At 46.0% G+C, this 25,366-nt stretch overlaps 3 protein-coding genes across 4 annotated transcripts in view; 2 read left to right on the top strand and 1 right to left on the bottom strand.

The window, feature by feature from the left end:
• HTRA4 (HtrA serine peptidase 4) lies at positions 196 to 15,505 on the top strand. The gene is given in 10 exon segments (XM_021075121.1): positions 196 to 483; positions 486 to 797; positions 1,225 to 1,324; positions 2,263 to 2,467; positions 4,330 to 4,524; positions 5,505 to 5,537; positions 7,695 to 7,809; positions 8,223 to 8,280; positions 9,126 to 9,221; positions 13,967 to 15,505. Coding segments are annotated over 10 exon segments (1,446 nt in total). The 5' UTR covers positions 196 to 317; the 3' UTR covers positions 14,133 to 15,505.
• Positions 14,283 to 24,145, bottom strand: TM2D2 (TM2 domain containing 2). Its single transcript, NM_001244627.1, is given in 4 exon segments — positions 14,283 to 17,541; positions 19,396 to 19,511; positions 22,982 to 23,069; positions 23,829 to 24,145. Coding segments are annotated over 4 exon segments (645 nt in total). The 5' UTR covers positions 24,056 to 24,145; the 3' UTR covers positions 14,283 to 17,327.
• Positions 24,363 to 25,366, top strand: part of ADAM9 (ADAM metallopeptidase domain 9) — a 77,955-nt gene continuing 76,951 nt past the window's right edge. Inside the window, exon 1 of one of the 2 annotated variants that reach the window (XM_001925664.5) lies at positions 24,363 to 24,715. In XM_001925664.5, the coding sequence (XP_001925699.2) occupies positions 24,619 to 24,715 (97 nt within the window). In that variant the 5' untranslated portion in view covers positions 24,363 to 24,618. Of the gene's footprint in view, positions 24,716 to 24,786; positions 25,146 to 25,366 lie in introns of those variants that run through there. The other variant, XM_021075120.1, reaches the window with a different exon arrangement.

The raw sequence follows: 25,366 nt of genomic DNA, 5'->3' as shown, positions 1-25,366 counted from the left end.
AGGCTGACCTTCTGTCCGTGGGTGGGTGATCTGGCTTGTCAGTGTGCCCCTGGCCTTGGTTTTAGGGATTTCACGACGTGGCTGTCTGCTTGGGGAAGGGCCAGGATGTCTCTTCATCTCCTGGGGTGGGACGGCTGGGGGAGGATTGGGGGAGGGGGTGCGTGGAGAAGACTGCCAGACTCTGCCCCTTAAAGTTGGGGACTGGCAGAAGCGGCACAGCAGTCCGGAGAAAGTGTGGCTCATCTTAGAGCAGCTGCGGGTCCAGAGGAAAATCATAAGAAAGTGGGGAGGAGCGGGGTCAGGAGGAAGGAAGCAGAATGTCCAGAACTCTGCTGCGGCCCGCCGGGCTCAGACAGCTCCTACTGCTGTGGCTGCTGCTGCCCCACGCACCTGGGGCCGGGGTCGAGGCCAGGACCGTCCGGCCCGCGCCGCCCTGCCCCGCGGTCTGCGAGCCAATGCGCTGCCCCCCGCTGCCCTCCTGCTCCGCGGGACGGCGCCAGTGCTTGACCGCTGCGGCTGCTGCCGCGTCTGCGCCGCGGCCGAGGGCGAGGCTTGCGGCGCCGCGCTCCGCCGGCCGTGCGCCCCGGGGCTGCAGTGCCTCGCGCCGCCCTCACCGCGGCTCCTTGGCAGCAGCGGGCTCGGTACCTGCCGCTGCCCGGCGGCGGGGGCCGCGGTGTGCGGCAGCGACGGGCGCACGTACCCCAACCTGTGCGCGCTCCGCGCCAGGAACCACGCTGCACGTCTCCGCGGCGGGCTCCCGGCGGTGCACGTGCATGAGGTGGACTGTGGGGACCCAGGTGAGCGGTCGACGCGCGCTCTCGGCGCCCTCTTGGCACTTTCTTAGGGAGCCTGTTCCAATCGCGTGGCCCAGCGCGGGCTCTTTCCTGCCGCATTGCCACAGGGATTCACCACCTCCTAGCTCCCAATTTTCTTCCTGCCTTACTTGTCTCGTTACCGGTTCCCAGGTAGTTGCTCCCCGATTTCCTCCCTATAGGTGTTGCCTGTCGCCTTCCCTTTAAAATTACTTTCCAATCGGAATGACAGGTCTGGTTCCCTCAAGGCGCTGTCTCACGGGAACGCAGTGAAAATACAGAGGGAGACCGAAGAGAGGAAGGGGAGGGAAAGGGGAGGGAGAAGAGAGGCAGAGAAGTTTGAGAGATGACCCCTGATGCAGTCAGGCAGCGAGGGTGTCCCCCGCCCCAAGAACGGAGCGTCTCTTCACAGGGACCAGAAGCGCGGGCTGGCTCAGGAGCAAGTACAACTTCATCGCAGAGGTGGTGGAGAAGGTGGCGCCGTCGGTGGTCCACTTACAGCTGTTCAGCAGGTAAAGGAGGCCAAGGGAGACGTCAACTCCTTGGGTTGTTTCCCAGCGTCTTCCTGCTCCAGGCCCGACTCTACCGCTCTTCCAGCACTGTTTAGTCCTAAAAACCCCGCTGTGAGGAAATCCAGCGGCTCCAAGAGGTTGAATTGCCCGTTAGTTGTTAGTCGTTTAGCCAAAGGGCGGAGGCACAGAGATTCTGACTTTCAAATCGAGGCAACCCCTCTCCTTCAAATTCAAGGTCAGATATTAGTGATAGAGGGCCTCTTGATGGTACTCTTGCTCGGCCTCTTCTTTTTCGTGGAGGGAATCCCAGAACCAGCGAGCAAGAGGAATTTGTCCTATGTCACAAGGCGGATTAGGAGAGGAACCCACGCTGGAACCAGACTTCTTTAACTCCCTCCCTGCCTGGGTGCTGGATAATGTTGCCCTAGGTCCACTTTTGTCCCCAGTATGACCATCAGGTTAGTTTTCCTTGAAGCAGAGGGCTGTGGCTCTGACCTGCTTTCACGAAGAGGGTATCCCTGGAATTCCTGCTTTGGTGCAGTGAGTTAATGATCTCTCATCCGGGTGGAGGTGCTGGTTCCATGCCTGGCCAGGTGCACTGGGTAAAAGATCCCACTTGCTGCAGCTGTGGCGGGTGTGGGTCTCCCAATTGAATTAGATCCCTGGCCCTGGAAGGAGATGGCTGAAAAATAAGAAGCGGGTGTTCCTAGAAAAAGAGAGTTGGAATCAGCTTTCAGTCCTGTTTCCAAGACGTGGCCAGGGCACTGATATACCAAGTGAAGTTACACATGGAGAGAATGGAAACAGGGAAAAGTAAAATGTCTGAGGAAGCAGTGGTGGAAGAATGTTGGCTAAATGAGAGGTTCCTGTGCTTCCAGACTGCGCTGGATGCTGTGATGTTCCCACCCTCTGATTATGCTGTTGTCTTGCCGAGACAGGTCACCTCTCAGCAACAAGGATGTCCCTGCGTCCAGTGCCTCTGGGTTCATAGTGTCTGAGGATGGGCTCATTGTTACTAATGCCCATGTCCTCACCAACCGGCATCGGATCCAGGTAGAGCTCCAGAATGGGGTCCAGTATGAAGCCACTGTCAAAGACATTGACCATAAATTGGATCTTGCCTTGATTAAGATTGAGCCAAAGGTAAGTCTGTGTATTTGGAGATTTTCATTAATTTGCTGATTATTTTCTTCCTCAACCCTACTGCACATCTTTTCTCCCTGGAAAATGCTTTATTTACTTCTTTTTCTAGTTTCCTTTCTTTCTGTTCTTTACCCCTTCTATTGTTTATTTTCTTTCTTTTTCTTTTTTTTTTGGGGGGGGCTGCACCCATGACATATGGAAGTTCTCGGGCCAAGGAATGAATCTGAGCTAAAGCTGTCACTTATGCCAAATGCTTTAACCCACCTCACCAGGCCAGGAGGTGAACCCTCACCTCTGCAGTGACCCAAGCCTCTGCAGTTGGATTCTTAACCCACTGTGCCACAGCAGGAACTCCTATTCTTTATTTTCTTCTATGCCAGTCTGTACACTCCTGACAATTTCTATGAACTACACAGCTGTCTTTTTTCTCCTTCATCTCCTTTTACAACAGATGCTGCTTCTGGAAAACTTATTTCTCTGCTTGTCCTAGAACACCAGGAATGAGTGTCATGGATTCAAAGTTGCTAAGGAGTGCTTTGAGTTCTTGGCTCTACAGAGTTGTCTACACTCCAGCAGCACTGATATTATCTGAGAATTTATTTTAGAAATACAGAATCTCAGGGGAGTTCTCTGGTGGTCTAGTGATCAGGATTTGGCACTTTCACTGCTTCGCCTAGGGTTCAATCCCTGGTCTGGAACTGAGATCCCATATCAAGGTGCTGCTTGCTGTGGCAGAGAGAGAGGGAGAGATATAGGATCCTGGATCCTACGCAAAGTTTACCAGATCAGAATCTGCCCTTTAGTATGATCCCTGGGAGATCCATGTGTACATTCAAGAAAAGCACTGCTTTGGGTAATCTCTGTGTGTGGCTTATTACTTTGTAAACTTTTGAGCTAGAATGGTCCTAAGGAAATTGCTAATGTGGGTTTATGTTCACCAGTTACTTCACTGGTGGTTTACTTATCGTAAATTCTACAAGCAATAATTTTATTTATTTATTTATTTGTTTTAAGGCTGCACCTGAAGCATATGGATGTTCCCAGGCTAGGGGTCGAATCAGAACTGTAGCTGCTGGCCTACGCCACAGCTACAGCAACTCGGGACCTACACCACAGCTCATGGCAACACTGGATCCTTAACACAGTGAGTGGGGTCAGGGACCGAACTCAAGTCCTCATGGATACTAGTCAGGTTCGCTATCGCTGAGCCATGACGGGAACTCCCAAGCAATAATTTTAGATTTTGGTGATGATTCTGATCATCTTAACAACTGAGAATTTGGAGTTCCCACTGTGGTGCAATGGGTTAAGGACCTTGCACAGCCTCAGCTGTGGTATAGGTCACAGCTGTGGCTTGGAGTCGACCCCTGGCCTAGGAAGTTCCATATGCCTCAGATGGGGCAGAAAAAGAAAAAACAAAAATGAAAACAGGAGTTGCCGTTATGACTCGGTGAGTTACGAACCTGACATAGAGTCAGTGAGGATGCTGGTTCAATCCCTGGTCTCGCTCAGTGGGTTAAGGATCCAGTGTTGCCATGGCTATGGCATAGGCCTGCTGCTTTGGCTCCAATTAGGTCCCTAGCCTGGGAACTTCCATATGCCCGATAATGTGGCTGTAAGAAAAAAAAACAACAAAAAACCAAAACCAAAAATGAGTGAGAGTGGCAGCTGGAATTTAAGGACGAAGCCTTAGGCCTTCCTTGAGTTGTGAAACCTAAGTGGGCAATTCTTAGATTATAAGTAGGTGACTCCTGGATTACAAGTGCCCAAAGGGAAGAAACTGTGTCATAAATGTGTTGTACACAAACACTGATTGTTTCTGTTCTTGATTGGTCTACCCCATCCCTCCTCACCCCATGCAGACTGACCTTCCTGTATTGCTGCTGGGAAAGTCATCTGACCTGCGAGCTGGCGAGTTCGTGGTGGCCTTGGGAAGCCCATTTTCTCTGCAGAACACAGTGACCGCGGGAATTGTCAGCACGACACAGCGAGGAGGCAAAGAGTTGGGGCTGAAGGATTCAGACATGGACTATATTCAGACTGATGCCATAATTAACGTGAGTCACATGGGAGTGGTGGTGGGGGGAATGTCCTCAGCCCATAAGATGCTGGCAGTGCAGTGAGAAGAATGCTTTAAAAATTTTTTTTTAATTTAATTTTTTTATTAAAGTTCAGTTGACTTACATTGTTCTGTCATGTTGTGCTGTACAGCAAAGTGATCCAGTCATACATATACATATATATACTTTTTTTTTTTTTTGGCTTTTTAGGGCCACACCTGCGGCATATGGAAGTTCCCAGGCTAGGGGTCCAATTGGAGCTGCAGCTGCTGGCCTATGCCACAGCCATAGTAACACCAGATCTGAGCTGCATCTTCAACCTATACCACAGCCCACCACAATGCCAGATCCTTAACCCACTGAGCAAGGCCAGGGATCAAGCCTGCATCCTTATGGATCCTAGTCAGGTTACCACTATATACATTCTTTTTCTCATATTATCTTCTATCACGGTCTATCCCAAGTGACTGGATATAGTTCCCTGTGCTATGCAGTAGGACCTCATTGCTTATCCATTTTAAATGGAATAGTTTGCATCTACCAACCCCCAAATCCCCACCACTATGGAAAACAGTATGGAAGTTCCTCAGAACACCGAACATAGGGGCCTTCTCTTCCCTTGGCTTTTAGGGATGTCTTGAGTTCAATTCTATCCTCCGGAGAGGGTAGGCGCGCCACACTGTTAAGAGTTCAGCCTGCTTGATGTGATATCGGTGGTCTCTTAAGGCCTGTCATAGAAGTCACTCCTACTGCAGGAGGTGGTGGTCTTCTTGCTGTTCTTTTCAGTAAAACAACACCAACTTCGGAATTCTGCATCAACGTCAGAATTCAGACTTGACCATGATGGGAATACACCTTTGCCTGCCCTGTGGGAACAGGGGCTCATGAGGGCGGGCTGCTCTGGGTAAACCTCTTTAGGAACTATGTATATGTGATGAGGAGACAAGCACTGACGGCTTTTTCAATTCTGTCTTCAGCATGGGAATTCCGGGGGGCCGCTGGTGAACCTGGTAAGTGGCCGCTTTCCTTGCTGCTTCATGCCTTTTCCTAACTTTCAAAGACTTGACAAATTCCGTGATACAGACTGGGGTGTTGCTCTTGTGTAGAGAGTTGTAGCACCATGCTTTTTTCTATGATTGTATTTTCAGTAAAGGGTTAGGAAAAAAATTGAAGATCTGTGATGGATTTGTCATCCTGGCGTGTGATCTCCCTTAGCTGCAGGCACCAGGGTTTCCTTACAGCTACTCACGTCTTTTCACTATGCTTTCTGCTTTCCCTGGCAACCTAACAATATCTAACCTGGTACTCAGGTTCTGTCAAATGTCAGCTGTCCTATGTAATGTGTATCCTTGGAAATCCCCTGCTGATGCATATGAAGAAATAACCCGCATCCCCAAATGCTAAGTTAGTGTCGACCTGCTTCGAGAGGATAGAAAAGCCACAGCAAGAATCTATTTCTCAGAGTTCCTGCTGTGGTGCAGCATCTCTGGAGTGCTGAGACACAGGTTCATCCCTAGCCTGGCACAGTGGGTTAAGGATTCAGTGTTGCCGCCGCCTGGAGAACTCCCATGCTGCGAGGCGGCCAAAAAAGAAAAAAAAAAAGAAGAATATATTCTCTAGCAATTATTTCATTCTTAAATTTTATTCTGGGGACAGGGCCATGGTTTTTAGTTGCTCGAATACATGTGCCAACATGATGGTGCAGTGCTGTTTGATACACAGTCTCTGATCTGCTCTCTGAGTCCTTTTGAGCGGATTGGTTTTGGTTCCTCTTTACGTACTATTCTTGCTTGTAGGAGGATGAATTGGGTGTGAAATTATGGCGCTCTTTTTTTATTTTGGCCATACGCATGGCATGTGGAATTTCCTGGGCCATGGATCAACCTGTGCCATGGCAGCAACCTGAGACACTGCAATGATAAAGCTGGATCCTTAACCCATTGCACCACAAGGGAACTCCTCGAGTGGTTTTTACTCCTAACATTGCATGTGATTTTTCTTTTCTTTTATTTATTTTATTTTTTTGCTGCACTTGCAGCATGTGGAGATTACCAGGCCACAGCTGTGACCTAGGCTGGATCCTTTAACCCACAGCACCCTTGTGCCTCCGAGACTCCACAGTGCCTCTGCAGTGACCTGAGCTCCTGCAGCTGAGTTCTTAACCTGGTTTGCCACAGAGGGAACTCTGCATGTGATTTTTGTGCCTGCTTTTTCTACAATGGACAATGCGGTTTACTGCAGCAGGGATGGAATGCAGAATTTTAAGCCATACTCCAGACCTATTGAATTATAATCTGTATTTTTATGTGATCAGAAGTCTCTTTCCTAAGTCTTTCCATTATCTAACGGATAATGCAATGCACAAAAAGGAAAGTGTTTCCCACTTGTATAGCTTTGTTCCCAAGGTCAATTTGCTAAATCTCCTAAATAGTTTTATTGAAGTGTTGCTGAAAGTCTACAGCTTTTTCTTTTTTCCACATTTATTTTTAGTTTCATTTGAGGAATGTAATGGCACCTACTCCCTGTCCTCATATCTGTGTTGTAACACAAACTGTAGTTTACTCTGAAAATTGATTTTTTTCTTCTTCTTTTTTGGCCACCCCTTGGGGCATATGCAGATCCAAGCTGCAGTTACAACATAAGCCACAGCTGTGGCAATGCCCGATCCTTAACTCATTGTGTTGAGCAGGGGATCAAACCCACACCCAGCATTCCCAAGACTCGGCAGATCCTTTTGCACCACAATGGGAACTCCATGCAAATCAGTGTAATTTTGGCCAAGAAAAAAAAAAAATGAGCTCAAAGAGTTCCTGCCGAGGTGCAGTGGGTTAAGAATCTGACTGCAGTGGTGAGGCAGAAGTGTGGGTTCAATCCCTGGCAGAGTGGGATTAAAAGATCCAATGTTACTGAGGATTCTGTCCCTAGCCCAGGAACTTCCATTTGCCATGGGTGCGGCCATTAAAAAAAAAGAAAAAAAGAAGGCTCAAGATTAAAATCCAGAATTCCTCAGCAGGAATTTGCACTGTATGTGTGTAGGTCCCCTCTGCTAATGTAACACTGTTTGGCCTCTAAGATGACCCTAAGTGATAAGCTTCTCTCCTTCCTCTGCTTGTTTTAAGGCTGCACAATGGTGAATGGTGTCTGAATGGTGTCTCTTCTCTTATCAGGATGGTGACGTGATTGGCATAAATACACTGAAGGTAACAGCAGGAATCTCCTTTGCGATTCCCTCTGATCGTATTCGACAGTTTTTGGCAGAATTCCACGAGCGCCAGCTGAAAGGTAAGGGGAGTTAGGACTTTTCTTCCCCTCCTGTGCCCTGGAGGAACTTTCCAAGGATGGAGGCACCACTGTGCTGGAGACCATCCTTTGAGTTGCATAGAAAAGAGTCACTGGTACCCAGCTCCTTTCCTGGTCCCGGCAGCCATACTGGGGAATGAGATGCAAAACCAGGTGTGAGTTGTGCCCAGACACCTTTGGATGAACTATTTTGGAAAGGAAAGCCCTGGGCTGGAGCTGGGGAGGTGGATGGGAGAAGGGCGTGGGCTCATGACAAAGGTTCTCTGAATCCTGTTCATTTGGGCTGACAGCCTGAAAGGACAGCTGTCATCGTAAGATATTCTGTGACTTGGGTGTCTTTTAAACTCTGCCTAAGAAAAAGATTTGTTGTAACGCAGTATAATTTTCCTTTCCAGGAAAGGCTCTTTCACAGAAGAAATATCTGGGTCTGCGCATGCTGCCCCTCACTATGAAGTAAGTGGGGGTTTGAATATCTCTAGGTGGTTTTTCAGAAGCAAAAGATATAGGTAGAGGAGTTCCCGGTGTGGCTCAGTGGTTAACGAATCTGACTAACATCCATGAGGACACAGGCTTGATCCCTGGCCTTGTTCAGTGGGATAAGGATCTGGCATTGCTGTGGGCTGTGGTGTAGGTTGCAGATGTGGGTTGAATCCTGCGTTGCTGTGGCTCTGGTGTAGGCTGGTGGCTACAGCTCCGAATGGACCCCTAGCCTGGGAACCTCCATATGCCGTGGGTGCAGCCCTAAAAAGCAAAAAAAAAAAAAAAAAAAAAAGATATGGTTAGAGAGTCTTAACGAGGAAGGGACAGCATTTGGACAACAGCTGACTCCTCTTGTGACCACAAGCCCTGCTTGTCCCAGGGCAGGTATCTGCCTTTGCCTTCACCATATTTTTCAGCAGTTCCTTTCACTGTAGTTATGTTTTATTTTTTAAATTTATTTAAAAATTTTTACTACTTTTTTGGCCATGCTCATGGCATGGGGAAGTTCCTGGGCCAGGAATTGAACCCTCATCACTTCAGTGACCTGAACCAAAGCAGTGACCATGTTGGGCTCTTAACCGCTAAGCTGCCAGGGAACTCCCTGAACTTTAATAATGTCCGATGGTTCTAGGCTTTGGCACAAGGAATCAGACCACCCCCAGGGAAGAGGATTGTGAACACTGGATGGAACCCTTGTCCCTCGTGTGTGAGCCTTTAGCAGAGCAGCCAGAGTAACCACTGGAAGCTGGCAGGCGAACAGGGCTCTGGGGATTAATTAATTCTCAACCTCATGGGAAAATTCTTCTCACTTTTTTTAGCCTTCTTCAAGATATGAAAAGGCAAGATCCAGATTTCCCTGATGTGAGTTCCGGGGTTTTTGTATATGAGGTGATTCAAGGAACAGCTGCTGAAAGGTAAGAGCTCAGGACTTCACCCAGCCGCTCTTGTTCTCACTAGATGTGCCCATGGCAAACATGTGCAGGACCTTGATAGGTGCTGTGCAGGACAGTGGCCCTTACTTACCCCCATGAGGCTATGGCTCTTGTGACTGAGGAACTGCAGTTGGAAATACTTTGTAATTTTAATATTATTTAAATTAAAAAACTAGAAGCAATGTAAAATGTTTTCCCATAAAACACACCTTTTCTTTCCTTCCTTCCTTCCTTCCTTCCTTCCTTCCTTCCTTCCTCTCTTTCTTTCTTTCTTTCTTTCTTTCTTTCTTTCTTTCTTTCTTTCTTTCTTTCTTTCGTTTTTGGAAGACTATGTTTCAGTTTTTTTTTTATTTTATTTTTTTTGTCTTTTTGCCATTTCTTGGGCTGTTCCCGCGGCATATGGAGGCTCCCAGGCTAGGGGTCCAATTGGAGCTGTAGTGCCAGCCTATGCCAGAGCCACAGCAATGCAGGATCCGAGCCGCGTCTGCAACCTACACCACAGCTCACAGCAATGCCGGATCTGTAACCCACTGAGCAAGGGCAGGGATCGAACCCGCAACCTCATGGTTCCTAGTCGGATTCGTTAACCACTGCGCCACGATGGGAACTCCTATGTTTCAGTTTAATGACTGCACTGTGTAAGAGATTATCATTGGGGAGTTCCTATTGTGCCATAGCTGTAACAAACCCGACTAGGATCCATGAGGATGTGGGTTTGATTCCTGGCCTTGCTCAGTGGGTTAAGGATCCAGCGTTGCCATGAGCTGTGGTGTAGGTTTTAGATGTGGCTTGGATCCTGCATTGCTATGGCTGTGGTGTAGGCCAGTAGCTGTAGTTCTGATTCAACCCCTAGCCTGGGAATTTCCCTATGCCACTGGTGTGGCCCTAAAAAAAAGAGAGAGAGATATTATCATTGGGTAGTAGCATTATTGGGCCTGTTCTCTTTCTAGAGGATTTCAAAGACTTAGAATGTAAAATATCTACTAACAGTTATGAAAATATCACATGGTAAAATGATATACATATATATTTTTTTCTTGGTTGTGTCTGTGGCATTTAGAAGTTTCCAGGCCAGGGACTGAACCCACGCCACAGCAGCAACCTGAGCCACAGCAGTGACAATGCTGGATCCTTAAATTCCTGTGCCGTAAGAGAACTCCTTAAATGACATTTTATATGCAGTTAAATAAGAGATATTATTAAAATTAGTTTCATCTGTTTACATTTATTTATTTTTTTTTTTTGCTTTTTAGGGCTGCACACACAGCAGCATATGGAAGTTCCCAGGTTAGGGGTTGAATTGGAGCTGCAGTTGGAGCCTACACCAGAGCCACAGCAACCCAGGATCAGAGCCTCATCTTCAACCTACACCACAGCTCATGGGAATGCCAGAGCCTTAACCCTCTGAGCGAGGCCAGGGATCAAACCCGAATCCTCAGGTATACTAGTCAGGTTCATTACCATTGAGCCACAACAGGAGCTCTCCGTTTAAAAAATTTTAAAAAGATATTTTTTTAGCTGTGCCCGAGGCATGAGAAAGTTCCTGGGCCAGGGTGCGAACCCTCTCCATAGCAGCAAACTGAGCCACAGCAGTGACAACATCCACTAGGCCACCAGGTAACTCCAAAAAAAAAATTTTTTTAATGTGGCTACCAGAGATTTTTAAAATTACATGTGTTGCTTTGCCTTACATGTCCATTGAAGTGCTGATTTAGACTTGTATGTGCTTATAAGTTTTTTTTTGTTTTTTTTTTTTTAAGAGGATGTTTCTCTTCAGCTTCCAAATTCATGATATGAGTTCACAACATAAGTTTAATTTTGCTAGGAATTCCCAAATCTACTCTTCTGCTACCTTAGTTATCAAGAATCAGAGGAATCCCGAGGGATAGAAGTTTAAGGACACATTTTAGCTACTTTAAAACACCTTTTTCTTTTAATTCTGGATGACAGCATCGAAGGCCAGCACCAAACAAACAAGTAAATAAAGTAACTTGCCAGTGACAATTTTGAGACATTTATGGTAACTGCTGAGGGAAAATGTGGCTTGTCCTACAATTATTCTCCAGGGTCTCTCTCTTATACATCTGACTTATCTCTCTCTCACTATTTGTTTTTCAAGAGCTCAACAATCTGCTTAGATTATGGCAGCTCTTAGGAGGGGAAGAATCCATAGGCTCCTAACTGTTCAGAATAGCTGAGTGTTAGACCTCTTGTTACTAAATTTGGCTGGTCATCGTCTTTTCTAGTCTTCCTTGGTTCCTGCCCTCCCCCACCCCCCCACCCCACACTTATTTTTAACTTCTGGTTCAAGGCCAAAGCTATTTCTTTCAGCTCTTCAAGTCCTTGCTTCTCAAAACATGATCTATAGACCCACAGCAACAGCATCAGCTAGAGCTCCAGAGAAATGTAGAATGACAGGCCTGATACTGGAGACACTGAATCAGAATCTGCTCCTTTTTTTTTTTTTTTTTTCTTTTCTTTTTATAGCCCTACCTTCGGCACATGGAAGTTCCCAAGCTAGGGGATGAATTGGAGCTGTAGCTGCCAGCCTACAGCAATGCTGGATGGGAGCCGCATCTGCAAGCTATGCTGCAGCTTGTGGCAATGCTGGATCCTTAACCCACTGAATGAGGCCAGAGATCGAACCTGAATGTTCATAGATACGATGTTGGGTTCTTAACCCACTGAGCCACAATGGCAACTCCTGAATCTGCTTTTTAAACAAGCTCTTCGGGGGATTTGCATGCACATTAAAACGTGAGCATTACTGCCTGCTTCAAGTCGCTGAGAAACCACAAATCATTCTGGCCTCACCCACGTACCTCTAATGATAATGATAATAATTCCAGTAATACCAGCTGCCATTTATTGACCACGTACTGTGTCAGGCATCATTTTAAGGGTTTTACATACTTGTTTGGGCCGCCAATAATTTCGGGATGTAGGTGTTATTTTACAGAGAAGCAGATGTGCGGAGAGGTTAACTACCTTGAAGGTTACACAGTAAGTCAGAGGGCAGATGTGGAGCCTAGGTCAGCCCAGGTATTATTCTGCTCTTGTGGCTGCTTTTCTTATTTCTGAGAGACAGAGAGGGGTTGGCAGGATGATGGGTTTTCAAGCCTTAAAGACCCAGGATCAAATCCTATTTCTGCCTCTTACAAATTGCAGGACACAGGGAAGGTGTTTTAGCTGGGCTCAGCCCCACCTCCTCCTATTTGGTGCACAGTTTGCCTTCAGTAATACTTTGCAGTTTTTGTTCTCTTTTTCTACTCCCAGAACTACTATGAATTAAATTCTGGGTACACTGTCCTAGGTATCTTCCAGATCTTTCTGTTCTGCAGGCTTCCCCTGCTTTTAGCTTCACCCTTAAACTTTTTCTCATATCCACTTGCTTTAAATTCACTCCTCCCCCCTATAAAAAATAAACACCACCTATCCTAGTAATACTCCTACCTTATCATTCTTCCTTGGGCTTCCCATTTCTGTTAAGTGGTATCTCCTGGAGTCATTTCATTTCACTTCCCGTCTATTTCTGACTTTAAGAAAAATTATCGGCATGGTTCTGTATTTATTGGCAGTGTCTGGGTCTGGGGCAGGTTTTTGTTTCTAGAATATATATTCTATGTGAAGCAAATATGCTGGAGGCTGAATAGAATCCCAACTTGGAGGAAAAGGAACCGAGAACCAAAATCTCAAATATTTAGACTTTGGCCACTGTTTTCTTTTCTTTTTTTCTTTTCTGGCTGCCCAGCTACATACAGAGTTCCCAGGCCAGGGATCAGAGATCCGAGCCGCAGTTGCAACCTACAATGCACTTGTGGCAATACTGGATTCTTAACCCACTGTGTCTGGCCTGGGATTGAACCTTCGTCGCAGCACTCTCAAGATGCCACTGATCCTTCTGTGCCACAGTGGGAACTCCTAGTGACTAGTTTTTGATTTACTGCAAGAGGCTTCTGTAGTGCAGCTCAACATACCCTCCAGTTCCATAAACTATAGGTTGAAATGGGGCGAGGAGGTGGGCTGTCAACATCAAACTGGTCAGAATGTTAACTGTCTGGGGAGAAATATATGTATTGCTTGGACTTTTCAAGTTTCCTGGTAAGACCAAGAGTATGCTGCAGGTTAAGTGAGGTCAGGGAAGAATAGAAATCAAAAGCTAAACTCCCTTCCAAACCAAATCCAATGTACGGAAGGAGTAAACTTCTTCTTCTTCTTTTTTTTTTTTTTTTGCTTTTTAGGGCCAAACCTGGGGCATATGGAAATTCCCAGGCTAGGGGTGGAATTGGAGCTACAGCTACAGGCCTATACCACAGCCACAGCAACCCCAGATCCGAGCTGTGTCTGCAAGCTATGCTGCAACTCATGGCAATGCCGAATCCTTAACCCACTAAGTGGCACCAGGGATCGAACCCGCTTCCTCATGGATACTAGTGGGTTGATTACTGCTGAGCCACAATGGGAACTCCAGGAGTAAACTTCTTACACACAATTCCTGTAGAATATTAATTTTAGCGAGGCAACTGGCATTGTTTTCCTCCAGGTGACCTTGCAGCATATCTAAAACAGCCCTCATATTTGGAAGGATGGAGGCTGTTTCTGGTTCCCTGGCCTGCATATTTAATGCCAGAAAAATAATAGTGCCTTAAGAGATAGATATTAATATCTAGATGGGGGTAAGTGAAACTCTTATTATAGTTTCATGCTCCTTTTTTTTTCCCTCCCAGCTCTGGGTTGAGAGACCACGATGTAATTGTCAGCATAAATGGACAGCCAGTCAGCACCACCACCGATGTGATTGAAGCCGTTAAGGCCAATGATTTCCTTTCCATCCTGGTTCGTCGAAAGAGTCAAACTTTGATCCTGACAGTCACACCTGAAATAATCGATTAAGTGTCTTGAAAAAAAAAAATGCATGCTTTAAAACACACACACACACACACACACACACACACACACACAGGAATCATTAGGTTGGGGGTGTTTTGACTGCTGCTAAGAAGCCTTCCTAAGGCAAGTGAAAGGATATGGTGCCAGGAAGTCTGGGGAGCTGATAAAATTTTATTTAAAGACCGGAAACAACTGAAAACAGGCAGTTTCTAATTTAACCTTGACAGAAGGACACGTTAGCATTTTAAAACTTCTCTATAGCCACAAACTGGATGTGACACAAACATACACACAAAATTAGATCTACCTATTAAATATTAAGAAATACCCTGAACTCCAAGTGCAAAGAAATTCACATTTTTAATGACATTCCTTTACTTAATCAGGTTTTCAGGTTATATCACATTTGGCCAGGGCTTGTGAATAAAAGATGGGCTTTACCTAGAAGTCAAATGCAAACTGACGAATGCTGATTGGCACAGAGGAATATAATGATTCTCAGGGTATCATCTTGCAGTGGAAACAATTTTGGTCCCCATCGGTTTTTCTGCCTGTGAAGACCTCTTCTATAAAATAGAAACTTCAATAACTCACATATTTTAAGCTCTTTACTGAAGCTTTTCTTCCTGCAAACATTAATGATGAATGATTTTGAGTCTGAAAGCTGCCAGATTTTTTTTCTTCCTTGAAAGAAAATAGCTTTTGATGGGGTTTGTGAATATCCTTAAGCTTTTTTTTTTTGTCTTTTTAGGGCCGTACCTGCGGCATGTGGAGGTTCCCAGGCTAGGGGTGTAATCATCGGAGCTGCAGCTGCCTGTCTACACCACAGCTCACCGCAACGCTGGATCCTTAACCCACTGATTGAGGCCAGGGATCGAACCATTTAAACTCATGGTTCCTAGTGGGATTCGTTTCTGCTGTGCCATGACAAGAACTCCTTTTTTTTTTTTTTTTTTAAACTGTGATATGAAGCAGGATTTGTAGTTTAAAGTAGTATCTTATTTTGGGTAAGATTTTAATTTTAGTCTATTTTCCAGATTTTTCTTAGAAGTGAGTTTTTCTTTTTAAAAAGGGTATCCTTGAACTCTCTCAAGTTCTATGCAAAATTTTTTGTGTATATGCATTTTTCTGGGGAGAAGCTCCAGTTTCTTCATGACCCGTAACAATTTAAAAAATATGGCCTTACAGTATAAAGATTATAAATAAGGATCTATCAATTATTACTGTTATAAACAAGGTTAAGGTCAACATGGTACAGAATTTAAGACAGAACAGAATATTCTGTTCATTTTTAACATGAACCACTTAATAAGAACAGTGATCATATGAATCAAGGACAATAAAGCTGAAACTTTCAAGGAAACTTCATAATGACAGAGCTATTTTAACTGTGATTCTTGGTTTTACATCAACTATTATGAGACTGAATTTTAAGCAGTTCTACCTTGATTGTTTCTAGAATTTATAAGTTGCCCAAATAGCAGGCTCCTAGTTTGATTACTCACAAAATTCCCCTTTTCCTTTATATTTAACAGTTCTTTTCAACTCACACTGCAAGCGATGTGAACTAAGTTTTTAAAACCACTTATAATGCAGACATTTTCTTTCTTTCTTTTTAGAGCCGCACCCATGGCATATGGAAGGTCGCAGGCTAGGGGTTGATTTGGAGCTACAGCCGCCGGCCTACACCACAGCCAGAGCAAGGCCAGATCCAAGCCACATCTTCAACCTACACCACAGCTCACAGCAACGCTGGATTCTTAGTCCACTGAGTGAGGCCAAGGATCGAACCTGCGTCCTCATGGATACTAATTGGGTTCGTTGCTGCTGAGCCATGACGGGACCCCTTCTTTTTTTTTAAATTTTATTTTATAGCTGCACCTGTGGCTTATGGAAACTCCTGGGCCAGGGACTGAATCTGAGCCACAGCTGTGACCTATTCGGTCACCTGAGCTGCTGCAGTCAGACTCATAACCCACTAAGCCAGAACACATTTTTATTCTTAGTGATTTGGTAATGTAAAATCTTGGCTGCTTTTTCCCTAGGACTAACTTCTGTTCCCACAGAGAGAGGGTTTTGGTATCATGCTTATTTTGACAGTGTGTTCCGTTTCTCTTTGCTCCCCAATAAGACATCCTAACTCTACCCAGAACTCAGTTAATACTATCCTTTAAGAGTGTTTTTCTTTCCAAGGGCATGAGGCTCCTTATCTAATCTTACCTAACCCTGAAGAACAGATTTAGTTACTTGTATGAAATCTTTTTTTCTTGGCTACACACATGGCATGTGGATGTTTCTGGCCCAGGGATCAAACCTGCGCCACAGCAGTGACAAGGCCAGATCCTTAACAGCATGGCTACTAGGGAACTCCCTGAAATCTTTTTTTTTTATCAGCCTACTAACATAGGCTCTCTAAACTGGTAAATCTTACTTTTTCAAGAGGAAAATGCTGCCAAGAGGATAGCTCATTAACCCAGACAAGTCTGATGCTGTTGGCTTTCAAAACATAGTTGGGATGAAGAAATTATTATACTGTACACATTGCCTCTCAGGCATCACCATAATGGTAAAACAATAGTTTTTTTTTTTTTAATAGGTTCATTTCAAACACCTAACTTTAAGCAAAACCAGTATCATTTTGAGTTTCACTCTACCTACTGAAAATACCCAAACAAGCATGCCAGGTTGGCAACATTTATTCTGCAGTTTAAATTCAGAAAGTCAGAATTTCAGTGTGTATTAAAAATCCATCACCACTTCTACTTCTGCTGCAGATTTCCGCAGGTTTCGCTTCAGATCTCTGCTGCATGATGACTCAGGGTCACAAAAGACATGAGGCTACAAACATCCACTTTGCTCATCCTGTTGGGGCCACTTGGTCCAAAGGACTGACGATGTAGCAATGCACACAAATAGAGTATGGAAACCCCTCTGCAGCTGATAAGTCAATCACTAGCCTTTATATTTCACGCATGCGGAAAGGTACATACTTGATACTCATTATACTGTTTGCATGTCATTTCTGGTCTGCAAGGTAAGTTTGGGTGCAATATCCATGGTCTGAAGAAGCCGTCTTAACAAACCCATTCCCTCCAAAGAGGGAAAGTAACGGCCAAGTCTGATGTGAAGGAAGGCTTTTTGAGCCTGGAGAGATGAATTCAGAAGACTTGGCCCTCTGGGCCATCAAAGCAGCTCTTTCTAGTAAACAGTGCACCAGTTACTGCCATCGCTTGGCATCAGCCCTCCAGTAATAAGCAAAATAAGGTCAACAAACCACCAAATCCCCAGTCCTCCAAGCGTCAAGAGCTTCCCTACTGCTGTGCCGGTGTGTCCCAGGCAGAAACGGTCCACGCCAAAGCATCCCAGGAAGAAAGAGTAGAGTAAGGTGGTTATGAAGTAGTGCCCGGTGTACCTAGACAAAGGGAATTAAGGGGAAGATGTTTACCTCGTGACTATGGAAACTCTTCAGAATTAGTGAATTTCATGTAAGTGAAAAGATGGTGAAGCAGTCCCTCTGAGAACTCTTACTCTGCTCCCCCCCAAAAGAAAATCTCTTGTTTGTCCAGAGTCTCAAAAGAACACTTGCAGAGTCCCCGTTGTTGGCTCGGCGGGTTAAGGACCCAATGTAGGGCCTGTGAGGAGGCAGTTTGGATCCCTGGCTCTGCTCAGTAGGTTAAGGATCCTGTGTTCCTGCAAGCTACAGCGTAGGTCACAGATGCGGCTCAGATCCAGTGCTGCCTTGGCTGTGGCTGTGGTGTAGGCTGGCAACTGCAGCTCCGATTTGACCCCTGTCCTGGGAACTTCCATATGCTGCAGGTGTGGCCGTGAAAAAAAGAAAGAGTATTTGTTAAGGTATGGAGGACCCAATAAGAACCAACACAGGGTTGGACTGGACAAGAAACTATCAAGCCCATTGGATGACAGACATTTTGGCAGGAGTGGAGTCTGCACCTTGTCAACCCACCCCCGGCTCTTTCCTGAGGCTGCAGTTCTGAATGTCACTCTCTAACAAAGTGTTACTTTTCTTTAAATGAATACTGATCTCCATATTCCTTTCCTGCTCTTCTGTGGCCCCTAAAAACTCTTCATAAGGACTTCTGTCTTCCAGACTTTGGTGACATTCAATTGCAGATGCTCCAATATCATCACTTAGCATAGACGCACACTCCCCACCAGCAAAATGATATAAGCAAACTCTGTGCCTTCAAGTAGAGTTTACAGAAATGACCCTGATTCTTTAAGTTTTGGATTCACTGGTTTGCAGGGAGAGAGGCCCACTCTTTTTGCCAAAAAATCCTTAGTCCTGAGATTTGAAGGCTATTTTCACAGGATTCAGGCCTATAGTAGGAACTGTGGAGCTAGATCATCTGGCCCAACCCCTTCATTTTACAGAGGAGGGGGACAGAGACACTAGGTACCCAAAGATCCTTGGCCAGTTGGTGAAAGAGATGTTTAGAATTTACAGTCTCAGAGTTTCCATTGTGGCTCAGCGGTAATGAATCCGACTATAGCATCCACAGGGATTTGGGTTCGATCCCTGGCTTCGCTCAGTGGGTTAAGGATCTGGTGTTGCCCTGAGCTGTGGTGTAGGTGGCAGACTCAGCTCGGATCCTGTGTTGCTGTGGCTGTGGTGTAGGCTGGCAGCTGCAGCTCCAATTGGACCCCTAGCCTGGGAACTTCCATATGCTGCAGGTACAGCCTTAAAAAAAGGCAAAGAAAAAACAAAATTTATAGTCTCTGGTCTCACACCCAGTTTCCTCCCTGCTATAACTACATTGCCCTTGTCCATGGAGTATGCACAGTAGTAATCATGTTACCCCTTTCACACTTAATGTAAAAGAAAAAGGCACATCAGGAGTTCCTGCTGTGGCACAGTGGGTTAAGGATCCGGTGCTGTCTCTGTGGCAGCATAGGTTTGATCCCCGGCTTGGCTCAGTGGGTTGAGGATCTGGTTGCTGCAGCTGTGGCATAGGCTGCACCTATAGCTCAGATCAGATCCCTGGCCTGGGAACTTCCATATGCCATCGGTGTGGCAAAAAGAAAAAGAAAAGAAAAAAAAAAAGGCCATATCAAGAGATGACAAAGGAAACAGCTCTCCTGTGGCCCCTAACTCCATCCAAGGACCAAGTGCTCCATTCAGAGTAACACTTACTTTATATATTTATTTTTTGGCGCCACACTTGAGCCAGAGCAGTGACTGGAGCCGCACCAGTGATAACCCTGGATACTTAATCCGCCAGCAGAGAACTCCCAGAGTAACACTTACTTTATACAAGGCTTGTTCTCTCGTAGGAAGGTCCTAGGACTGGCGCACTCGATTCCGTCGAGGGCCCGGCACTGAACGGAAGTGTGCTCCACATCACTGTAGGCCTGGCCACCGAACTGTGGGTAACAACCAAAACAAAATATGCCACCAAACTCATCAGAGCAAGTAATGTGAGATATGTCTTTGTATGAATTAATACAAGCTGACTCGGGATGATAATTATTCTAACAAAAGTGGGGTAAAGCTGTGCTAATGAGCAAGGAATTTAGTGACATATTTCCAGTGATTTAAAATCAGCCCATCCTGGAGTTCCTGTCGTGACTTAGTGGAACCGCATCTGACTAGTGTCCTCTGAACCATGAGGACGCAGGTTCAATCCCTGGCCTCACTCAGTGGGTTAAGGATCCAGTGTTGCCCTGAGCTGTGGTATAGGTTGCAGATGCGGCTTGGATCTGTGTTGTAGCCAGAAGCTATAGCTTCGATTTGACCCCTAACCTGGGAACCTCCATGTGCCATAGGTGAGGCCCTAAAAAGACCAAAAAGAAAACAAACAAAACCCCCAGCCCATCCTAAATGTACATAGTTTTCAATAAACTCCTCTTTTTTTCCCCTTTCTTTATGACTGCCTCCTTTAATAATACAGTAATAAAAAAGTTTATAGTCAATTAACTGGGATTCAGAATAGATACACAATGCTTTGATTGTTCGATTTTACAGGAAAAAAGAACACATTACTGAGTATTTAAAAAGTCAACATAGGAGTTCCCGTCGTGGTGCAGTGGTTAACGAATCCAACTAGGAACCATGAGGTCGCGGGTTCGATCCCTGCCCTTGCTCAGTGGGTTAACGATCCGGCGTTGCCGTGAGCTGTGGTGTAGGTTGCAGACGCGGCTCGGATCCCGCGTTGCTGTGGCTCTGGCGTAGGCCTGGGGCTGCAGCTCCGATTCGACCCCTAGCCTGGGAACCTCCATATGCCGTGGGAGCGGCCCAAAGAAATAGCAAAAAAGACAAAAAAAAAAAAAAAAAAAAAAAAGTCAACATATATTTGAGGTCTGTTTTATATATGTTAAAAATGAACATAATTAGGAAAGAACTCAGAGTATCAACTGACCCAGACTTTACTTAAATCATAAAAGTGTGACTTTAAGATATCTGTAGTACATCTCTAGTGTTAAGTTTAAATTCCAGCAAAAAAATTCAGAACAGGACCTCTGACCTGTTGTGTAAACTGAATTCTAGCAGAGAAACCACAGCTGTACATTCTCCACTGGCACCTTATTTATTTATTTTTGGCTCTGGGGCATGCAAAAGTTCCGGGGCCAGGGACTGAATCCATGCCACAGCTGTAACCAGAGCCACAGTAGTGACAACGCTGGATCTGAGCCACCAGAAAACTCAGACTGGCACCTTATTAAGTGCTTCACTACTATTTTTGCAGGAGCATTCTTCAAAGGGAAGGGGGTGGTTAATGAGAATACTTACTCCTCATACCCCTTCCCCTCCCCGCTACTCCGGGGGTTGGTGTGTGGGGGGGTGGATTCAGGTGCCTGAATACTGACAGTCCTCTAGGATTTCTGGGGGCAGTGACAGTGTGAGCACCTTGACAGATCAACCCAGGCTTTAATTAAAATGGGCAAAAGTAAGTGACCTCTGAACAGTGCTCATTCAAACTTTTATCAATAACTATCCATAGAAAAGGGAACCCTCCTACACTGTTGGTGAGAATGTATATTGGTGTAACCACTATGTAAAACAGTATGGAGGTGCCTCAAAAAAACCTAATAGAGCTACCATATGATCCAGCAACCCCACTCCTGGGCATCTACCCAGAAAAAAGCGTAATTTGAAAAAATAACATGCACTCCAATGTTCACTGCCACACTATTTACAATGGCCAAGACACAGAAGCAACATAAATGTCCATTAACAGAGGAGTGAATTAAGAAGATGTGGTACACATACACAGCAGGATATTATCCAGCATAAAAAAGAATGAGTTAATGCCATTTGCGGCAAGATGGAAGGACCTAGAGATTATCATACGAAGTGAAGTAAGTCAGACAGAGAAAGACAAACATCATATGCTATCACTTATGTGTGGAATATAAAAAAAAAAATGGTACAAATGAACTGATCTACAAAACAGAAACAGACTCACAGACCTCAAGAACATATGGTTACCAAAGGGGACAGATGGGGGCAGGGATAAATTGGGGGTTTGTATTTGGCATATTTATGCTACTGTATATGGGATGGATGGTCAACAGGGACCTAGTATATGGCACAGGCAACTCTACCCAGTTCTGTGATAACTTATATGGCAAAAGAATTTGAAAAAGAATGGCTATGTGTATAACTGAATCACTTTGTTGTACAGCAGAAATTATCAACATTGTAAATCAATAATACTTCAATAAACTAAAAAATGGAAAAAAGAAGACTGTTTCAAAGCTAGAAATTTTACAGAACTGAATTAATTACTATATAGAAAATCATTTTAACATAATACTTGCTTTAATGATTCTCACATGCAGCATCAGGTAACAAAGCCAGTTGATAACAAAATCTCACTGTATTGAAAATATTTCTTCACACCACTGCAGTAAGAGTGGCCTTTTTGGCCTTATTACTTTCAGGCTTATTCCCGAGTCTGATTTAGTACAAAGAATATTTTCCCAGAGTTCCCACTGTGGTGCAGTGGGCTAATGATCTGGCTTGTCTCTGTGGAGGGGCTGGTTAGACTCCTGGACCAGCGAAGTGGGTGTAGGTCATATATGCAGCTCAGATTCTGTCCCTAGCCTGGGAACTTCCATATGCCATGGTTACGGCCAAAAAAGCATTAAAAAAAAAAAAAAAAAAAGAACCTTTTCCATAATTCTCTTATACAGCTGACTACATTTTGATTTGCATTATGCAGCACAATATAATGGCATAATGGTGAGTCCAAAGTGGGGAGGAAGTACAGGGACTTCACCAGTTTTTGAAAGACTGACTAGGAAGTGTGCACCCAGCTTTAGTGATATTCTTAATGGAAATTAATGGATTCTTTCCATTTCAAGAGGCCACTGTTATAAAGCCTTCTCCTTGAATGCTATAACCTTCTACAAAGACATATACTGATAGACTCTATTTCCTAAGGATACAGCGAAAACTGCTTGTCTGGTGAAAAGAAAGGTTATTGGCAAGAGGAGCTTTGTGCCAGATGCATGTGTAACAAAGACACTGCTCAATCCATCCATCATCAGTTTTAGAAAGTGCATAAGCCTTTCTTTTGCTCTTTCAGGAAAGTACATGCCTTGAAGGACAGTCAAGGGTGACACTTTAGCTCCACATCTGTCGATCTCAATGGCCAAAGGAACGAAAGACAGGTGCGTCTTTGTACCTGGGTAGTTTGGGTCCAGAGACTGCTTCTTCCAGAGGAAACAAAATGTCTTATTCAGCAACTGACCCTGGCCATGCTGGAAATTTCCAGGAACAGTCTTTTACAAAATGAATTTTACAAAAGGGTAATTTCATAACCCTTACTTTTCAGTACTAGCACTTAGCCTGCACTGATTTGCTTATTAAAAAAACCGAAAAAACCTACCTTGAGACAACCATAACCAAGTTCCTGGGATGCTGTTGCATTTCCAACATGATCCACTGGGTCTTCACATTCTATAAATTCATCGGGTCTGTAAATCACCAGTAAGAGCATCACCATCATTAAGGTCTGTGCAATGGCTGGCTACAGGTATAGTATCGAAACAGGCGAGAGACATTTCCTCAAGTTTCTATCGTTTAATTTCATTCTGACTCTTCCCCAAGATGAGAGATCGTGTCAATTTGGCCGAAGCACAGCAGGTCTAATAGCCATTCAAAGGACCCTGTGCCTGAAGCAGGGGGGTGTTTCCGGTCCTATTTCTACACCGATTCTACTTCTGCCAAGGCTTCCTCTTTCTATGAGGCTATGGGGAGAAAAATTGAAGCCAAAGGATTCCCTGATCTCTCTGCCTTTCCCAAACGCCTTTGCTTATTTGACTCAAAAGATATGTTAAACTTTTTGACTTGTTTCTGCAATAGTAAGAATATTGATTTTTTTTTTTTTTTTTAAAGAAAGTGCCTTGTAGGGACAAGTCATTTACTTTGTGTCTTGTGATGGAGTCTCCTCGGGTAAGGAGAGCAGGATAGAGAAGCCACAGCCTCGTACCCTTGTTGCGGCGGCTATATGATGTCACTCCTCCCTAGTTCTCTTTGGGGATCCCAGAGGATCTGTCACCTACACACAGGGTTTTCCCTGCGTGGATGAGAGGAGTAAGAGAAGCCTGTCATGATATTTACCTTCAGGTGGGGAGGGTCTGGGGAAAAAAGGCAGCTCCTCCCCCCCCCCCTCGCACAACACCCATGTATCCCAGGCCCCATCTCCATCTCCACCCGCCTCGACGACTGCTTACAGGTAAGAGCAAAGGATGACTGGAGATTGGGGGTCGCCATATTCCCAGCTCAAGGCGCCGGTGGAGCCCTCCAGCTGGGCGGCGCCTGCCGTTGTGAACTCGGGCTCCGCCGTGGTGTTGTGCGAGTGGCTCCGAGAGACACAATGCAGCAGAAGCAGATTCCCCAGCAGCAATGCCGCCTGGCCGCACAGGAGTAAGTAACTCACCGGGCAACCACCTAGAACCATCTTCCCGGGCCCAGTAGCTGAGACCCGGTATCTACCGAAACCCCAGGCCAGCACCGCCGACCTGAGCCCCTCCAGGTCAGGCCTCTCCGCGCAGCTCTGTTCCTCACCTCCATACAGCCAATGGGAACGTATCTTGACGCTCCGCCCAACCCCGCCAACCAATCATAGAAGGCTGCGCAGGGGGCGGGGCTGAGCCGCTTCTCGGCCTCCCAATTCCGGTTCTGGGTTTCACCGGCCACCTTCTTTTGCTTCCTCCAATGGGTTTCTTCGACGCCCGGAGTAGGCGGGCCAGCGGGAGGTGGGCGGAAAGTGGTGGGCGGGGCAGACTAGTGCGGGTCTTAGGGGCCAGATAGAAACCCCATTCTCCCGCAGGGAACCGATCGCTTCCTACGTCAGTGGAGCTTGCGCCGCGACGGGCGCGAGCTCGGACCGGAGCCGAGTTGCGTCAGTGCCGAGCGCGCGCGGCGCTGCCACCTCTGGGGCCCCCGCAGGGCTGGGAAATGGTGAAGCGGGCGGAGGCTGGCGCGACCGAGTGTTGAGGGGACGCTGCGGACTTGGCCAAGATGGGATTGGGCGCGGGTTCGCTTTCTGGGTCCCTCGGCTTCCAGTGGCTGCTGTTCTTGGGCTTGGTGAGCCCAGCCCTCGGTGCGGCTCGGTCAGGTGGGTGTCCGCCCCCAGGGACCTTTTGGATTTTGGTTTCCTAGGGCTGGGATGCTCGGAGTTACCCCGTGGTGCCTGGGACTGGAGGGGCCTGTCCTGGGGACTGGACCCCGAGTCGGGAGGCGGAGCCGCTCAGCTGTGTGTACAGAGCTCGGACCCGAGGCTCGTGGTCTGGCGCCCCAGACCCCTTCATGGCACTGTTCTCGGTCCGTTCCTCATCTCCTGGGCAGAGCCTTTTGCAGTGACCCCTACCCCCATCTCGGGCATAACTGGGCCCCCCACACCCTTCTGGATCCGGACCTGACCTCGGAGACTCGGATGGGAGCCTTGGAGGCTGAGTGCGCGCGGAGGATTTGAGAAATGGAGCTTGATCTTGCTTGTGGAGTAAATGTCGCTGGGAGAGACCGGGAGATGGAACTTTTTGCTCCAGGTCATGATTTGAAATGTTGATATTCATTTTATTAGCGGACCAATAGGTACGAAGCTAAATTCAGCATTAATTAAGGGGGGGGGTTGCTTATTTTTTCTTTGACCAGTTTGTTATTGTAGTAAGAATACTTCTTTTTTGGAAACAAAGCGCTACATTTCTGCAGCCAGTCTTTTATCTTCGTTTTTACTGGGTTGGTAAAGTCTCAAATCCGGATAGATAAT

This window comes from Sus scrofa, chromosome 15, assembly GCF_000003025.6.
Source record: "Sus scrofa isolate TJ Tabasco breed Duroc chromosome 15, Sscrofa11.1, whole genome shotgun sequence".
Classification (NCBI taxonomy): Eukaryota; Metazoa; Chordata; class Mammalia; order Artiodactyla; family Suidae; genus Sus; species Sus scrofa.
Note: the sequence above shows the minus strand (reverse complement) of the source record. Positions and strands in the feature narration are given on the sequence as shown.